The sequence below is a fragment of the Lissotriton vulgaris genome, chromosome 7, assembly GCF_964263255.1.
Source record: "Lissotriton vulgaris chromosome 7, aLisVul1.2, whole genome shotgun sequence".
Taxonomy (NCBI): domain Eukaryota; kingdom Metazoa; phylum Chordata; class Amphibia; order Caudata; family Salamandridae; genus Lissotriton; species Lissotriton vulgaris.
In genome coordinates this window covers 633,927,889-633,942,555 of record NC_141695.1, presented here as the reverse complement: position 1 = coordinate 633,942,555, position 14,667 = coordinate 633,927,889, and the positions used below count along the sequence as shown (strand labels likewise).

Genomic DNA, 14,667 nt, shown 5'->3' with positions numbered 1-14,667 from the left:
GAACCGCCAGATCAATGCCGTCGCCTCCACCAGCTTCAACTGCCTTCGCATCCTACGTAATACCTTCAAATGGATCCCTTCCGACTTGGGAAGGACCGTTACCCGCGCACTCATAACCAGCAGACAGGACTACGACAACTCCCCCTACGACGGAATCAACAAAACTCTTCTACACAGACTCCAGACCATCCAGTACATACAGCCAGACTTGTCTTCGGAATTCCACGGCACGAGCACATGACCCAACACCTACCCAGCCTCCACTGGCACACCTGCGAGAAGAGAGTCACTTTCAAACTCCTCACCCACACCTACAAAGCCCCCAACAACATCGGATCCAAATACCTCAACAAGAGAGTCTCCTTCCACGCACCCAAGAGAAACATCAGCTCCTCCGACTTTGCCCTAGCAAAGGTCCCCCTCATCCGCAGGAACAAAACCGGAGAAAGAGCCTTCTCCTACATCGCAGCCAAGACCTGAAACGAGCTCCAGGTGAAAAACAGACGCTCCACGACCCTGCACACGTTCAGGAAGGACCTCAAGACCTGGATTTTGGACTGATCCGGAGCCATCTTCCCCCCTCGGTGCCTTGAGACCCTCACGGGTGAGTAGTACGCTATATAAACACCTGATTGATTGATTGATTTGATTGATTGATTGAAAGGCAGAAGGAAGAGGTGGAGGCTGGGGGAGGGGGGTAATGATGATGACAGCGTCAGAGGGAGGGATTCAAACCAGAGGAATGTAGAAACAGGGTGCGGGGAGCGAGACCTGTCTCCGAGGCTGCAGATGTAATGTTCATTTACACCAGATGGAGGGGCCAGAACTTTACCACCCTAGGGGGGGGGTCAGGGATCAGGGAGGGCGCGACACAACTTTACCACACTCTGGGGGATGGAGGGGTGTCAGGTTACCCTGCGCCAAAGCCCCGGATACAGACACCTACACTCTGGCACTACCAGCGATGCAGGCAATAGAGGCACAATTCAAGTGCACAACCCTACGCCACACTCAGCAATCCCCCAGATGGCGACAGGCGATGGGTATGAAGTGTTTCAGCTTGTTATAAATACTTCCAAACTTCCTTGACCCCATGCTTGTGTAGCAGTCTATGGTGCCAAATCTGCTCCTACAGGGGGCATCTGCCATCTTCCCCATCACCATGTGTCCTTTTGACTCACTCCCTGTCCTCCATCCCCTGAACTCGAGGTGATACGGCCCCAGCGCACCAAACGCCACCCGACCCCAAACCCTTGGTCTCAAGTGGTGCTTCTGAAACCCTTTCCCAGGTGGCCACTGGCTCTGTGGAGTAAGCTCCGCATGAACAGCTGCTTCATATCATGCACAAGCCCCTGTGGCACTCGCCCGCCACGATTCTCTGAATGAGGGATTTGGCCTCCCTGCTCCCTCCGTGACCCGGAATCCTTCCCCGCTGCAGCGGATTTGACAGGCATGCTCCCCCAGACGGGACAGCCCGGGACAGGGGCTTATGGGACTAATGCCAGTGGCACATCCTGACGTGAAGTCACGGAAAGCCAGGGTGCACGGCCGAGGGGACCGGTGAGGGCCTTTGGAGGGTGCAGACACACCGCTGGGTGAGGTGCAAGAGGAGCCACTGCCAAACCCCTTGTAAACTACAGGAACAACCCTGAAAATATCAGCTGTCTGTATTTTTGGGTCTTGAGTCCTGCGGTCAGACCGAGGCCGAGTCTTGAAACTGCTGAACAGCACGAGGTACAGAAATGCCTACGCACACAATGTGCCTGCAAGCTCCAGTGAACAAGCTGTCAGAATCATGAGCCGGCAGTACACGCCTCCTACAGATAAGAAAGTGCTTTACGACAGCCGAAAGGCAGACGATGGGCCAGACGAAAAGGGGAAAGGGCAGCATCCAAAAAGCCTCAGTTTTATTTGGAGGCCACCGTTTTACATAAACGATGATCCTAGCAAATGACAAAGAGGGGCGGGGCTTCAAGTCCCCTTCTGAAATCTCTTCATCCACAATATGTCTCGCAAAGCGAGCAGCGCATGCGCACTGAAATACTAGGCGAGATCTAAAAAGGTTATCAGGGGAAGAACGCTTTAAGAGCTGCATGGGAATTGTACACAGCAACTACAAACTGGAGATATAGCAGTACCATCGAACAGCTCTCAGAAAATGAAGCAAGTCTGCATGGTTTAATAGCTATTCTCATTTTCAGGGAAGTTCTGGCTCCACCATTTTAAGATGAGATGGGGCATCTCTTTTATTTACTGTGCTGAGCTGAACAGTTCTCAGTCTCACCGACCAGCTATTCCTCTCCCCAGTTCCCCTAAGTGTATTTTAGTAACTCCAAAGAACTCTTGACATTCAGGCATGGTGTTGTGAAAACAGTGTTTGCTTTGGGAAGCGCATTAGAGACTTCTTAATATGAGCCGATAGAGTTGATAATATAAAGATTAGAGAGGGTGATGGAAAAAGTATTAGAAGATGGGTGAGAAAGAACAAGAGAGGCTGTAATTGATAATGTGGGTGACAGAATGCGAGCAATAATGATTGAACCCGAAAGGAAGTTTGGTGGGGTGACCGATGAAGCTAGAGTGAAACAGGGAGATCAGGCCATCTAACATGAACAGAGTGGGATTTGTCCCTGGTTTACCTAGCAGGGAGTTTGTTGCCTCAATCATAGAGCGGGTAAGACCATGAGTGTGCTCCATGATGGTGCACAGTCTAAATATCGATTCCGAAATATCGACCCACAGAAATATCGAGTTGGAAATATCGACGGTAAAGAATATTGAGGTCAAGAATATCGTTGGACAGAATATCGACCCTAAGGTAAGTAATATTGAATTTTTTTATATCGATGTAAGTAATATCGAAAGTTAGTAATATGGATATCAAATATATCGTTATTATTAATCTCGAAGTTACTAATATCAATATTTGTATTATTGTTATGTATTTTATTATGTATTTAATATGTATGTGTTAAATGTTTTTTGCTAAGTATTCTACTGGTTTTAAATTATATGTATACTATTTTGTATATGTTAATAATGTTACTTTTAAGTCAATTATGTGTCTCTTTCCCGGAGTGGGTTGTGGGTTTATAGGGGAATAGGGTAGGAAGTAATTTAATTATACTAAATTAATTATTCATTTTTTAGGAATTATCAATTAATTTCAATACATTTTTGCGTTTAAGTTCTGTAGCGGGTTGTGGGTTTATAGGGGAATTGGGTGGGAAGTAATTTAATTGTAATTAAGTAATGATTTATTTTCATTTATTGGTATTGATATAAAACATTTTTTATTATTAATTGATAATGAATTTTTTTAATTTGTAATTAATTGTTTTAATTGGTAATTGATGTTTTTAATTGGAAATTCATTTTTTTAATTGGTAATTGTTTTTTAATTGGTAATTCATTTTTATTAATTGGAAATTATTTTTTATTAATTGGTATTTAATGTTTCATAAAAAGTATTTTTTGGTATAAAAATCATTTTATTGTTTAATATTTTTGAATTGTTAATCCATTTTTAATAATTAATATGTTTTTTGTTATGACAAATATTTTATTGTTCACTATTTATTATTTGGTAATTAATATCTATTAATTAATATTTATTTTTATTTATTGTTAATTCATTATTCAATTGTAATTATGTTTTTAATAATTATTAAAGGGTATTTGTAAATGATGTAGAGTTAGTTAAAAATTAAATTATTAATTATTTTAAATACAAAAATGATTTATAAGTATGTTATATTTAACTTTTACGCTATCCAACGCTTGCCCTACTGTTGCACTCTCTGGAGTGGGAATAGTAATTTTTACCCCTACGCTATCCAACTCTTTCCCTACTGTTGCACACTCTGGAGTTGGAATAGTAATTTTTACCCCTACGCTATCCAACGCTGCCCCTACTGTTGCACTCTCTGGAGTGGGAATAGTAATTTTTACCCCTACGCTATCCAACGCTTTCCCTACTGTTGCAATCTCTGGAGTGGGAAAAGTAATTTTTACCCCTGCACTATCCAACGCTTTCCCTACTGTTGCACTATCTGAAGTGGGAATAGTAATTTTTAACCCTAAGCTTTCCAACTCTTTCCCTACTGTTGCACTCTCTGGAGTGGGAATAGTAATTTTTACCCCTATGCTATCCAACGCTTTCCCTACTGTTGAACTCTCTGGAGTGGGAATAGTCATTTTTACCTCTATGCTATCCAACGCTTTCCCTACTGTTGCACTCTCTGGAGTGGGAATAGTAAGGTTTACCCCTACGCTATCCAACGCGTTCCCTACTGTTGCACCCCCTGGAGTGGGAATAGTCATTTTTACCTAGACGCTATCCAACGCTTTCCCTACTGTTGCACTCTCTGAAGTGGGAATAGTCATTTTTATCCCTACGCTATCCAACCTTTTCCTTACTGTTGCACTCTCTGGAGTGGGAATAGTAATTTTTTCCCCTACGTTGTCCAACGCTTTCCCTACTGTTGCACTCTCTGGAGTGGGAATAGTAATTTTTACCCCTACGCTATCCAACGCTTTCCCTACTGTTGCACTTTCTGGAGTGGGAATATTAATTTTTACCCCTACGCTATCCAACGCATTCCCTACTGTTTCACTTTCTGGAGTGGGAATAGTAATTTGTACCCCTACGCTATTCAATGCTTTCCCTACTTTTGGACTCTTTTGAGGTGGAATAGTAATTTTTACCCCTACGCTATCCAACGCTTTCCCTACTGTTTCACTCTCTGGAGTTGGAATAGTAATTTTTACCCCTACGCTATCCAACTCTTTCCCTACTGTTGCATTTTCTGGAGTGGGAAAAGTAATTTAAAGTCCTACGCTATCCAACATTTTCATTACTGTAGTTTTTTTGGACTTTGAATAGTAGTTTAATTTCTTTAGCTATTTATTATTTTTTTAATTATATTAGATAATGTAGTATAGAATTAATTTAAAAAATATTTAAAGTATATTTAATTTTTTTAATTTAGTAAACATAATTATTTACTTTTTATTTATTTTATTGTTTTGTGTAGATGTATTTGTAGTTTATAATATTTTGTATTATACTAATTAAAACGTATTATTAAGTAAGTATATATTATATATTTTATGTATATGTTTAATTCATGTTTTATTATATATGTATTATTTATTAATTTTAAACATTATTAAATATGTTTAACTATGTTTATTGTATTTATAAGTATTATTTACTTCATTTTACACATTTTTTTAAACAGAAAAAACGATATTTTTAATTATGAAATTTTTAACATCGATATTTTTTTTCAATATTTTTGTACTTACCATGTTGTAGATAGGCTGTCGATATTCTTGCCTTCGATATTCCAGCGTCGATATTTCTGTATGTCGATATTTTGTAGGTCGATAGTAGGTCCGTGATTCCTCCATGATATTGTAACTTCCGTTAGTATTGGGGCTAGCAGAGACTAGTAAAAAGCTAGTGTATAGCCATCTGGGTCGGAGGATCTCCCAACCTTAAGATTTTCAATTGCTGTAAGGACTTCAGACATTGTTAAGCAGTTTGTTTGTGCGTTCCTATTCTGGGGGAGGGGCATAAGGAGGATATGCAGTGTAAATATGCATTTAAGGCCTTCACATCGGTCAGAGACACTGCATATAACTCTGTAAAATGTGAAAAGAGCTTGCAATTTGCCCTCATCTCATGCCTGGTGTCCCCTTCTCGTTCCCTGACTTCCCAGATATATCTGCACTCCTTTGGCTTGGAGTTTGTTGGCGAGCAGGGCTCCTACTTTATTGCCTCCCTTAATGACATGCACACCTTTCTGGTCAGAATGTAATTGCCTTTATTATATTCTGCGGTATGGCTCTGACCCCTAAGTGAAGTTAGTTGGCTCCCAATCCTTTTAAAGAGGTTTGCTTAGTGGTTACACTCCAGGGTTTTCAGCTCTCTATGGAGGTGTTCAAGTTTAACTTATCTCATGCGATGTAAGCGACAGGGTTCTTGAATGAGCATCCCATACAAAATTGCTTCATGGATTTTTTGTAGACAACATGATCGAGTAAGAGGGGAGTGATTTAAGGGCCATGCGCCTCCTATATGTTTGCCTCCTGCCTCAGGCCACTCAAGCACCAGTTGTATCTGACCATGGTGTGATGTTGTTTGGGGCCCTTGTTCTACATCTCGGATCCGGTGCCTCAGCCTTTGATCAAGTAAGATATGGTCAATGTGAGCGTAGGCTGGGTGTCCTGCTGAGAAGTGAGAGTAATCTGTCTGAGGTGGGTGTCTATGGTGCCAATTAAGCCCAGCTCACGATATGTAGTCTTACCAGTGCCACGGAAATGATGCAGCAGGAGAGTAACAAAGTATGTGGCAGGGTTGATTCAATTATGCAGAAAGATGAGGGAAGCTATGCAAACTAACTGGCACATTTTTTGGTAGTATTTCTTTATAGTTTATTTTGTCATTTTTTTCACATGTTAACACTCTCTGTGCAAAGGTTGGACCTCATTAACAACAGTTTAACATTCAAATACAGTAATAAGCAACTGAAAGAAGAACAGTTACCCTTTGCATAGAGTGTTCCACTAAGGAGCAACATAGGTTGGCATGACTTTAGTAACTTTTGACACGTTTGACCTAGAACCAAATTGTTTTTGTAAAAATCTGCTGATTATTCAGCAGAATATGGTTTGTGTGACAAATGTGGCTAATCTCAAATTATGCTGACAATGCTACAGTCACAGAATAGCATAATTATCAACCGCTGAGAGAGCTGGTGTCCTCCTATGCGTTGTTGGGACTTGTCCTGAACAATTTTGTGACAAATGTGGCTAATTCAAAATCGTGCTGAAAATGCCACAGTCACAGAATCGCATAATTCTAGTGGTCCTAAATTGTCCTCAACAAGGTGCATCATACAAGTGAAGTCTTCTCCAGTTATGACGGGGTTGTTTGAATTTTTAGGACTAGGTGTTTTCTTACCCTGTGTAGGGGGGATAGAGGGTGGCTATCGAGAGCGGATGCTTTTTCCATTGTACCACCAATATCAGGCATCAGCCCTCTTTCTCAGATTTGATCTCACTTTCCACAAATTTGTGTTTGGCTTGAAAGATAATGCTAACTGTAGCTTTCTCAGTGGAGGTTGATGTGTGGTACAGTGTGTGGAACTACCTAGACCTCAGTCTATATAGATCTGACCACAAAAGGGGCCTCTCTTGCAGACAGCAAATGTCTATTCCTAATTGCCTATGTTTCCCCAATACATCCAAGCACTTTGTGGGGTTGTCTACTGCCTAAATATTATTTGTGACTATCCTTATTTGTGATGTACTAGTCATTGAGGATCTCAAGCGTGAAGTGTATATTATTGAGAAAAGGGGTCTGATGTCACAGAATGTAGACTTATCTTGCCATTTAGTAAAATCTAGTGGTGTCATGTTGTTCCCTATCCTAATCAGCAACTGTTGAGAAAGTGTAACCTTGAAGCTGTGTGACTAAACTAAACTTGTAGGACTGTACTCTGCAGTGGATATGTGTGATTGTTTGCCGCTGAATCAGTGTTGAGATATGGCCTCTCTGAAGGGTCACCCCAAACCTTTTGCCTTACTCCTCTTTTTTTTTGCTGATTCCTTTTCTTGGCCTTAGGACTCTGAGCACTTTTACTAATGCTGACCAGTGCTAAAATGCATTTGCTCTCTTCTCTCAAAGTGGTATAATTAGTTTACACCTGTTTGGCATATTTAGTTTACTTGTAAGTCCTTGTAAAGTGGTATACCATGTACCTGGGCCTGTAACTTAAATGCTATTAGTGGGCCTGCAACACTGATTGTGTCACCCACACAAGTAGCCTTTCAAACCTGTCTCAAGCCTGCCATTGCAAGGCCTATGTGTGCAGCTAACTGCCACTTCAACCCTTAAACTCTCCTTTATTACACACATGTCACCCCTACAACGACTGGACCAATCTAATTTGAACCCAGAGTGACACTAAGGCTTGCTAGCTTGCCCCTGTTTCTGAAGTCTCCGGGCCATCAAAAGACTTCCTTCAGCTCTGCTGCTGGATTCTGCCATCTGCGAGTCCTCTTTTGCCTCGGGGTGCGAATCCAGTCCGCGAACTCAGAAGTGGGTTCTGTAGCTCTTTATATTTCAAGTTGATGCAGTGCTGACTTTGCGGGGATCGGAACCAGCACATTGCCCTTTGGTGCTGGGACAGGAGCCAGTCGTCGACATCGCCTCAACGAACTGCGTGGCTCAACACCAAAGGACAGGGTCTCAACCAGCCTGCATCGCAAAGGGGTTTGACACCAAAGTCTTCATCGACTGCGCAGATCAGCGCTGAGGTTTCGCCTCCATCCACAGGATCGACTCCTCATATTGGGTCTTCGACGACGGCGCTTGCTTCATCGAACGTACTTAGTCAGTGGAACCTGTCTGAGTCTTGTGGCTGACATGCCCTTCATCCAGGTCGGCGTGAACTTTGGATTTACCCTAGTCTAGCGCAACCTCAAGTAACCCCTTAGCCCTACTGACCTCTAATCACTATTTTTGGTTTATTTTTTAAAAATTCATTACCCGGGTTCTACTTATTTAAATCTTTGTCGTTTTGGACTTGTTGTATTCATAAAAATATGGTATATTTTTCAAAACCTGTTTGGAGTCCTTTTGTGGTTTTTTCATTGCGTTACTGTGTGTGTGTGTGTGTGTTTGTGTGTGTTGCACAAATACTTTACACATCGCCTCTTTAGATAAGCCTGACTGCTCTGTGCCAAGTTACTAGAGGGTGGGCACAAGTTATCTTTTAGTGTGTATCTAGCTTTCCCTGACTAGGATTGTGGTCCCTACTTGGACAGGACCCTTGACTCTGCCAACTAGAGACCCAATTTCTAATACTCAGTATCTGTACTGTGATGTGTCGCTCCTTAATTTCGCCTGTTCCTTTTTCATGTGGGTAAAGTGTATCATGGGGAGTATTGATTTGGTTTACCAATGTCCTGGGACCTCGGTCTGGGCACCTCCTCCCCTACCCCCAATCTGGCAGTCTTTTATTGTCCCTTCGGGATTGTTGTTGCCACTGTTATAGTGGTGCCAGGTCCAGTACGTCTATTTCAACTTTCACTGGGTGGAGAGGGTTCCAGGCGATCACCGGGGACAAGCTTCAGGTGTGTGAACAGGATTTGTTTGCTCGCTGGGATATCTTTCCTGCTAAGTTTTGATCTTCTTTGTTTATTCATTACTGTTTTTCATCTCCCTCACATGTTCCTCATTTCTATGTCATCCATTGTGACAGAGGAAGAGCTTTGACAATTTAGATTCATGAGAGAGCATGTTAACGAGGCTAGGCTTCTTAGTGAGGTCTTCCATTGAAAGATGGCACGGAATGGGTGATCCCATCTGCATTGTATTCCTTTTGCCCTCAACCATGCCAACATGATGGGTGATAGATTTTGGAACAGCTGTTTTGATGCTTCATTGAAGGAAACCAGTCCACTCTCTCGAGATTGCACCATAATGGCTTCTTTCTCCTTGAAAAGGTGAAATCCAGTCATGCCCTTAGAGGTGCTCTGTCACAAGGCATTATTTCTATGGGGTCTGTCCAGTATAATTGGCTAGAAGGATCAATAGAAATGGTTTCAAAGAGGCCTTGAATATATTTTGTCAGGTTATTATTATGGATGTCTGTAGGTATTTCTCGGATGCAGATGTTACTTCATCTTGATCGATTCTCTAAGTGTTTGCATTTTTCTTGAAGGATGACATGTTGTTCCCAGAGGCTAATCCTCTGTTTTTTGCAGTGATTTACCAGCTCATGGAAGCCTTTATCCACTTAATCCATACGCCCAGGTTGGGTCTTAGCAGCTGTGAGTCTGATGATGTTTAGATTTGAAAGCAGAAGGAGGCGAAGAAGTATTATATATTGGGAAAGCTATCGTTCCCGAGGCAAAAAAATACAACAGAACATCCAACAGGAAAACAACATCATTAAAAAAGCAGAGGGTGCATTTCTATTAAGTTTCTTGTTTAAAGATGCCATCTGTGGCATATAAAGATATACAGCAAGAGATAAGAGTATCAGAGGTGGGGTAATATGATTCCTCTCGGCCCCTCAGAATATAAGAATAAAAGGTAGAGAGTCAACGATATTAAGGACATAAAGGGAATTTAAAATCACATTACATCTACATATTAGAGTGTATATCTTTTTAATACATTTTTCTCGACCAAAATGTCATTTTTAGGGCTCGCCTGCTGTGCGCATGCGCACAGCTGGCAAAGCTCTAATGTGGCTTATCCAGAGGTTAACCACCACTGGCGATTCCACTGGCGATTATTAGGGCTCGCCTGCTGTGCGCATGCGCATAGCTGGCGAAGCTCTAATGTGGCTTATCCAGAGGTTAACCACCACTGGCGATTCCACTGGCGATTACATGGAGTGCATGTGCTTTTTAGGTGATTGCGCAAGCACAAGCCCTAAAAAGCGTGTGCACAATGCCACCAGCCGCCTGCCTGCCTGCCTGGCATTACCACATCAAAGGCAGGCCAGCCTCCCTCCCACAGCTTCTCTAATTATTCACGGCCGGCCGGCCGTACTTTACATCACGCCTGTTAGACCATGGAGTTCCGTCCGGTGTGATTTTATAATAAACTGATCTGTAAACTTCGTTACATAAACAGCTACGCATTTGAATTAAGTTACATACTAGGAATTTACCGACAATATCCAATATTTTCATCGAACAATAAATGCTAGTGAATTTTTTTTAAAAACACCTTTACAAGCGTGGTCTCGAAGGCACGGACCTTCATAATGGCTTTCACGGATGCAGCTGCTAGTGACTTTTTCCATTTAAACTGGTCAAAATAACGTGGCATCTGCGCTACTAGTGCATGGCCATTGGCCACGGTTCTAGAGAAATAAATAACAAATGTATTGTGTCTGCGGAACAGTCGTTCTTTCCAGTTGCGATGTATAATGTGCGCAAACAGTTGTATTTCCCGCCACACCGCCCTCTGCACTTGCACTGCAGCGGAAAAGAACTAGTTAAGTCGCGAGTTCTGAATGGCTGCCTGACCAAATCGAAAAGACTTTGATCTAATCAGAGCAAGGGACAAAATATACAAAGTGACATCACTACTCTTCGCCCAAGAGAGCAGTGGCTGTTAAAGTTGTTGTGACTTTTATTGCATGTACATTCGGTGAGTTCCTTAAGTGATCCCTTCATACACCTCAGTATTTGACTCTTCACTACTTAATGTGAAAGAGCTATAATTTTTCCATCTTATTCTACCTTTGTAGCGTGCACACTACCGACCATATACCAGAGCGCATATGCACTGGTCTAGTACTCCGCCCCGCCGTTTCCAGATAGCAGTGGGCCTGTGGCGCAATGGATAACACGTCTGCCTACGGAGCAGAAGATTCCAGGTTCGACTCCTGGCTGGCTCGACTCAACGCTGCAAAGTGCTCTTTTCATCCCTTTGTTAAGAAGTGCAATTATTAAGGAGAACATGAAATTAGACGAGTGTTAAAGAGTAACTCTACTATACTTTGCCAAAATCGCAGCATTTTAATGAAAACATATAGAGGGGAAATGGACAAAAATATCATTTTTTTACTTAATAGCGTAAAACAAAAGATGCATTCCCGGATGCTCTGTTTTAATTGTAAAGAAAAGAAAGGTTACAGTCGTCTTGACAAAGAACCTATTTTTTATGGTAAAATAAAATATTGTGACATACACATATAGCGCACTATTATAGTCGAACCAAATCTAACCGTCTCCTAGAGGAACACCGCGTGATCGGGGAGGTGGGGGGGGGGGGGGGGGGGGGGGGGGGCGGGAGGAGTGTGTGCTTTTCTTTTTTTTCTTGAAACATGACTAAGAAAGCTGTGTGTCAACGCAGGCCCGACGGCTGCTCCTTGATGCAATACATCGTGTGGTTTTATTTTACAAAATACTTTTATGCCAATAATGCCAGATTTGATGAATTAATTGTATTTTAAACCCATCTCCATATGCATTGGACTAGGCCTCTACTTGTTTATAGAAATACTTTTCTCTGCTTGATGCCACTCAGATGTATTAACATCAGTTTCCTAAAAGAGATCAAGGTTGTGTTTAATGGACAAATGCATGTACTCTTCGGGAACAGTCGAAATGGCACATCTAACATCAAAAACATCATTAGCGGCGCATGTGAAAATGGCTCCAGGTATCTTGCTGGGAAAGTTCTGTAATTGCAAAATGCAGGTTTCATGGACGTAGCGCCTACTTAAAATGGAGCCAGCTTTTGCTCCTTTTGCAGGCTTTACTTTCAACCTTCAGACCTCGGTTTTAAAAAACATACCTAGCTTGGAATGGACCTTAGACTTTTTTATTGGGTCTCAGGTGTTTTGCGTTCAGTGAAATTCATCAATACCCAGAATGCACCGATGCACCCACCACAGAGCTCAACAGATGCCCCCACCACACAGCTCCACAGATGCACCCACCACGCAGCTCCACCGAGGCACCCACCACACAGCTCCACCGAGGCACCTACCACATAGCTCCACCGATGCACCCACCACACAGCTCCACCTATGCACCCACCACACAGCTCCACCGAGGCACCCCCACACAGCTCTACAGATGCACCCACCACACAGCTCCACCTACACAGCTCCACCGATGCACCCACCACACAGCTCCACCGATGCACACAGCTCCACCGATGCACCAACCACACAGCTCCACCGAACGACCCACCACACAGCTCCACCGATGCACCCATCACACAGCTCCACCGATGCACCCACCACACAGCTCCACCGATGCAGCCACCACACAGCTCCACCGACACAGCACCACTGATGCACCCACCACACAGCTCCACCGATGCACCCACCACACAGCTCCACCGACACAGCTCCACCGATGCACCCAACACAGCTCCACCGAGCCACCCACCATACAGCTCCACCAAGGCACCCACCACACAGCTCCACCGATGCACCCACCACACAGCTATACCGAGGCACCCACCACAAAGCTCCACAGATGTACCCACCACAAAGCTCCACAGATGTACCCACCACACAGCTCCACCGAGGCACCCACCACACAGCTCCACCGAGGCACCCACCACACAGCTCCACCAAACGACCCACCACACAGTTCCACTGATGCACCCAGCTCCATCGATGCACCCACCACACAGCTCCACCTACACAGCTCCACCGATGCACCCACCATACAGCTCCACCGAGGCACCCACCACACAGTTCCACCGAGGCACCCACCACACAGCTACACTGAAGCATCCACCACACAGCTCCACCGATGCACCCACCACACAGCTCCACCGATGCAGCCACCACACAGCTCCACCGACATAGCTCCACCGATGCACCCACCACACAGCTCCACCGATGCACCCACCACACAGCTCCACCGAGGCACCCACCATACAGCTCCACCAAGGCACCCACCACACAGCTCCACCGATGCACCCACCACACAGCTCCACCGATGCACCCAGCTCCACCACGCAACCACAGCATCACTCAGCGCAACCACAGCATCACTGGTTCAAATATGTTCTTTCAATGTTTCAAGCTGTTTTCAAGCTTTCATGCTTTATTACAAATCACAAAAAAAGTTAATATTTCACTTCTGTTCTTGGATTTTCGTCACAATATAAAACACTGAACATAATCTTGACAAAAGTTATTTACAAAAGTTTAAGATATTGCCATTACAAATTAAATAACTTATTTAAGTATTAATTATTTAAAAAAATTAAAAGCCAGTGTTATTTGTAATATCAATACATCTAAGTCACGTAAATACAAAACATGTTGCATTACAAATGCTATAGGTGTTTGCGAAAGTTATAACTATTGGCATTGTAAATGACAAAGCTATTAATTTAGCTAGTTTAAAAAATAACACATAAATAAAAAAAAATCATTTATAAGACCAATAGCTCAAACTTTCCTAATGCGAGCCCTATTGCATTTCCAATGCTTGTTAAATAAGGTTTCATTCGTTTTCATCTATTGCATTTCTTCCAGAGCATTCGACGAAAGCACACGAATCTATGGAAAAGGCCAAGTTACCTCCAGCGCTTGTCTGAGCTCCGCTGTCTTATCCTCATACAGGGAGACGCCGAATAGTGAAAGCTGCAGCGAAGCCCCTCCAAGCAGCACCGGGTGAGTGCAGAATTCCCAGGATTCGCTGAAAATTCCGGGACTTAGAGATCGGAACAGGAAAGAAAACGCCTTGGTGTCCCCTGGTAATATTACACCTGGAAAGGTAGTAAAGTAGGCCTACTGTTGTTACGAAGTACACAGGCACCTCATCCCAATTTTCAAAGTCTTATAAAGAAAGCACTCTTCTGAAAATCACAGTGATTCCTAAAAAACAGTTTTAGCACAGAGTAAATAAAGAGCACTGGGCACCCAAAGATCATGCCCCAGAAGCATATGAGTGCGCGCGGGCACGCAGACAACACACACACATTTTGCAAATATAGGTTATTATGCCTATTAAACCATACATGGTATTGAGGGCACAGTATGTAATATTCCATCATACACATATGGCAATGCACATTGACCGTGCACTACCACATAATAGGCATGGTGTACCGCAGTTGTAGATATACTGCCCGGGAATCTATACGCTGTGCTGCAGACT

At 43.2% G+C, this 14,667-nt stretch overlaps 1 protein-coding gene across 4 annotated transcripts in view; it reads right to left on the bottom strand.

Annotated features, from left to right (window-relative positions):
- Positions 1–14,667, bottom strand: part of MYCBPAP (MYCBP associated protein) — a 1,064,843-nt gene that overhangs the window by 345,766 nt on the left and 704,410 nt on the right. For all 4 annotated transcript variants that reach the window (XM_086930831.1, XM_086930830.1, XM_086930829.1 and 1 more), the window contains exon 12: positions 14,088–14,275. In XM_086930831.1, coding sequence (XP_086786957.1) covers positions 14,088–14,275 — 188 coding nt within the window. The remainder of the gene's footprint in view (positions 1–14,087; positions 14,276–14,667) is intronic.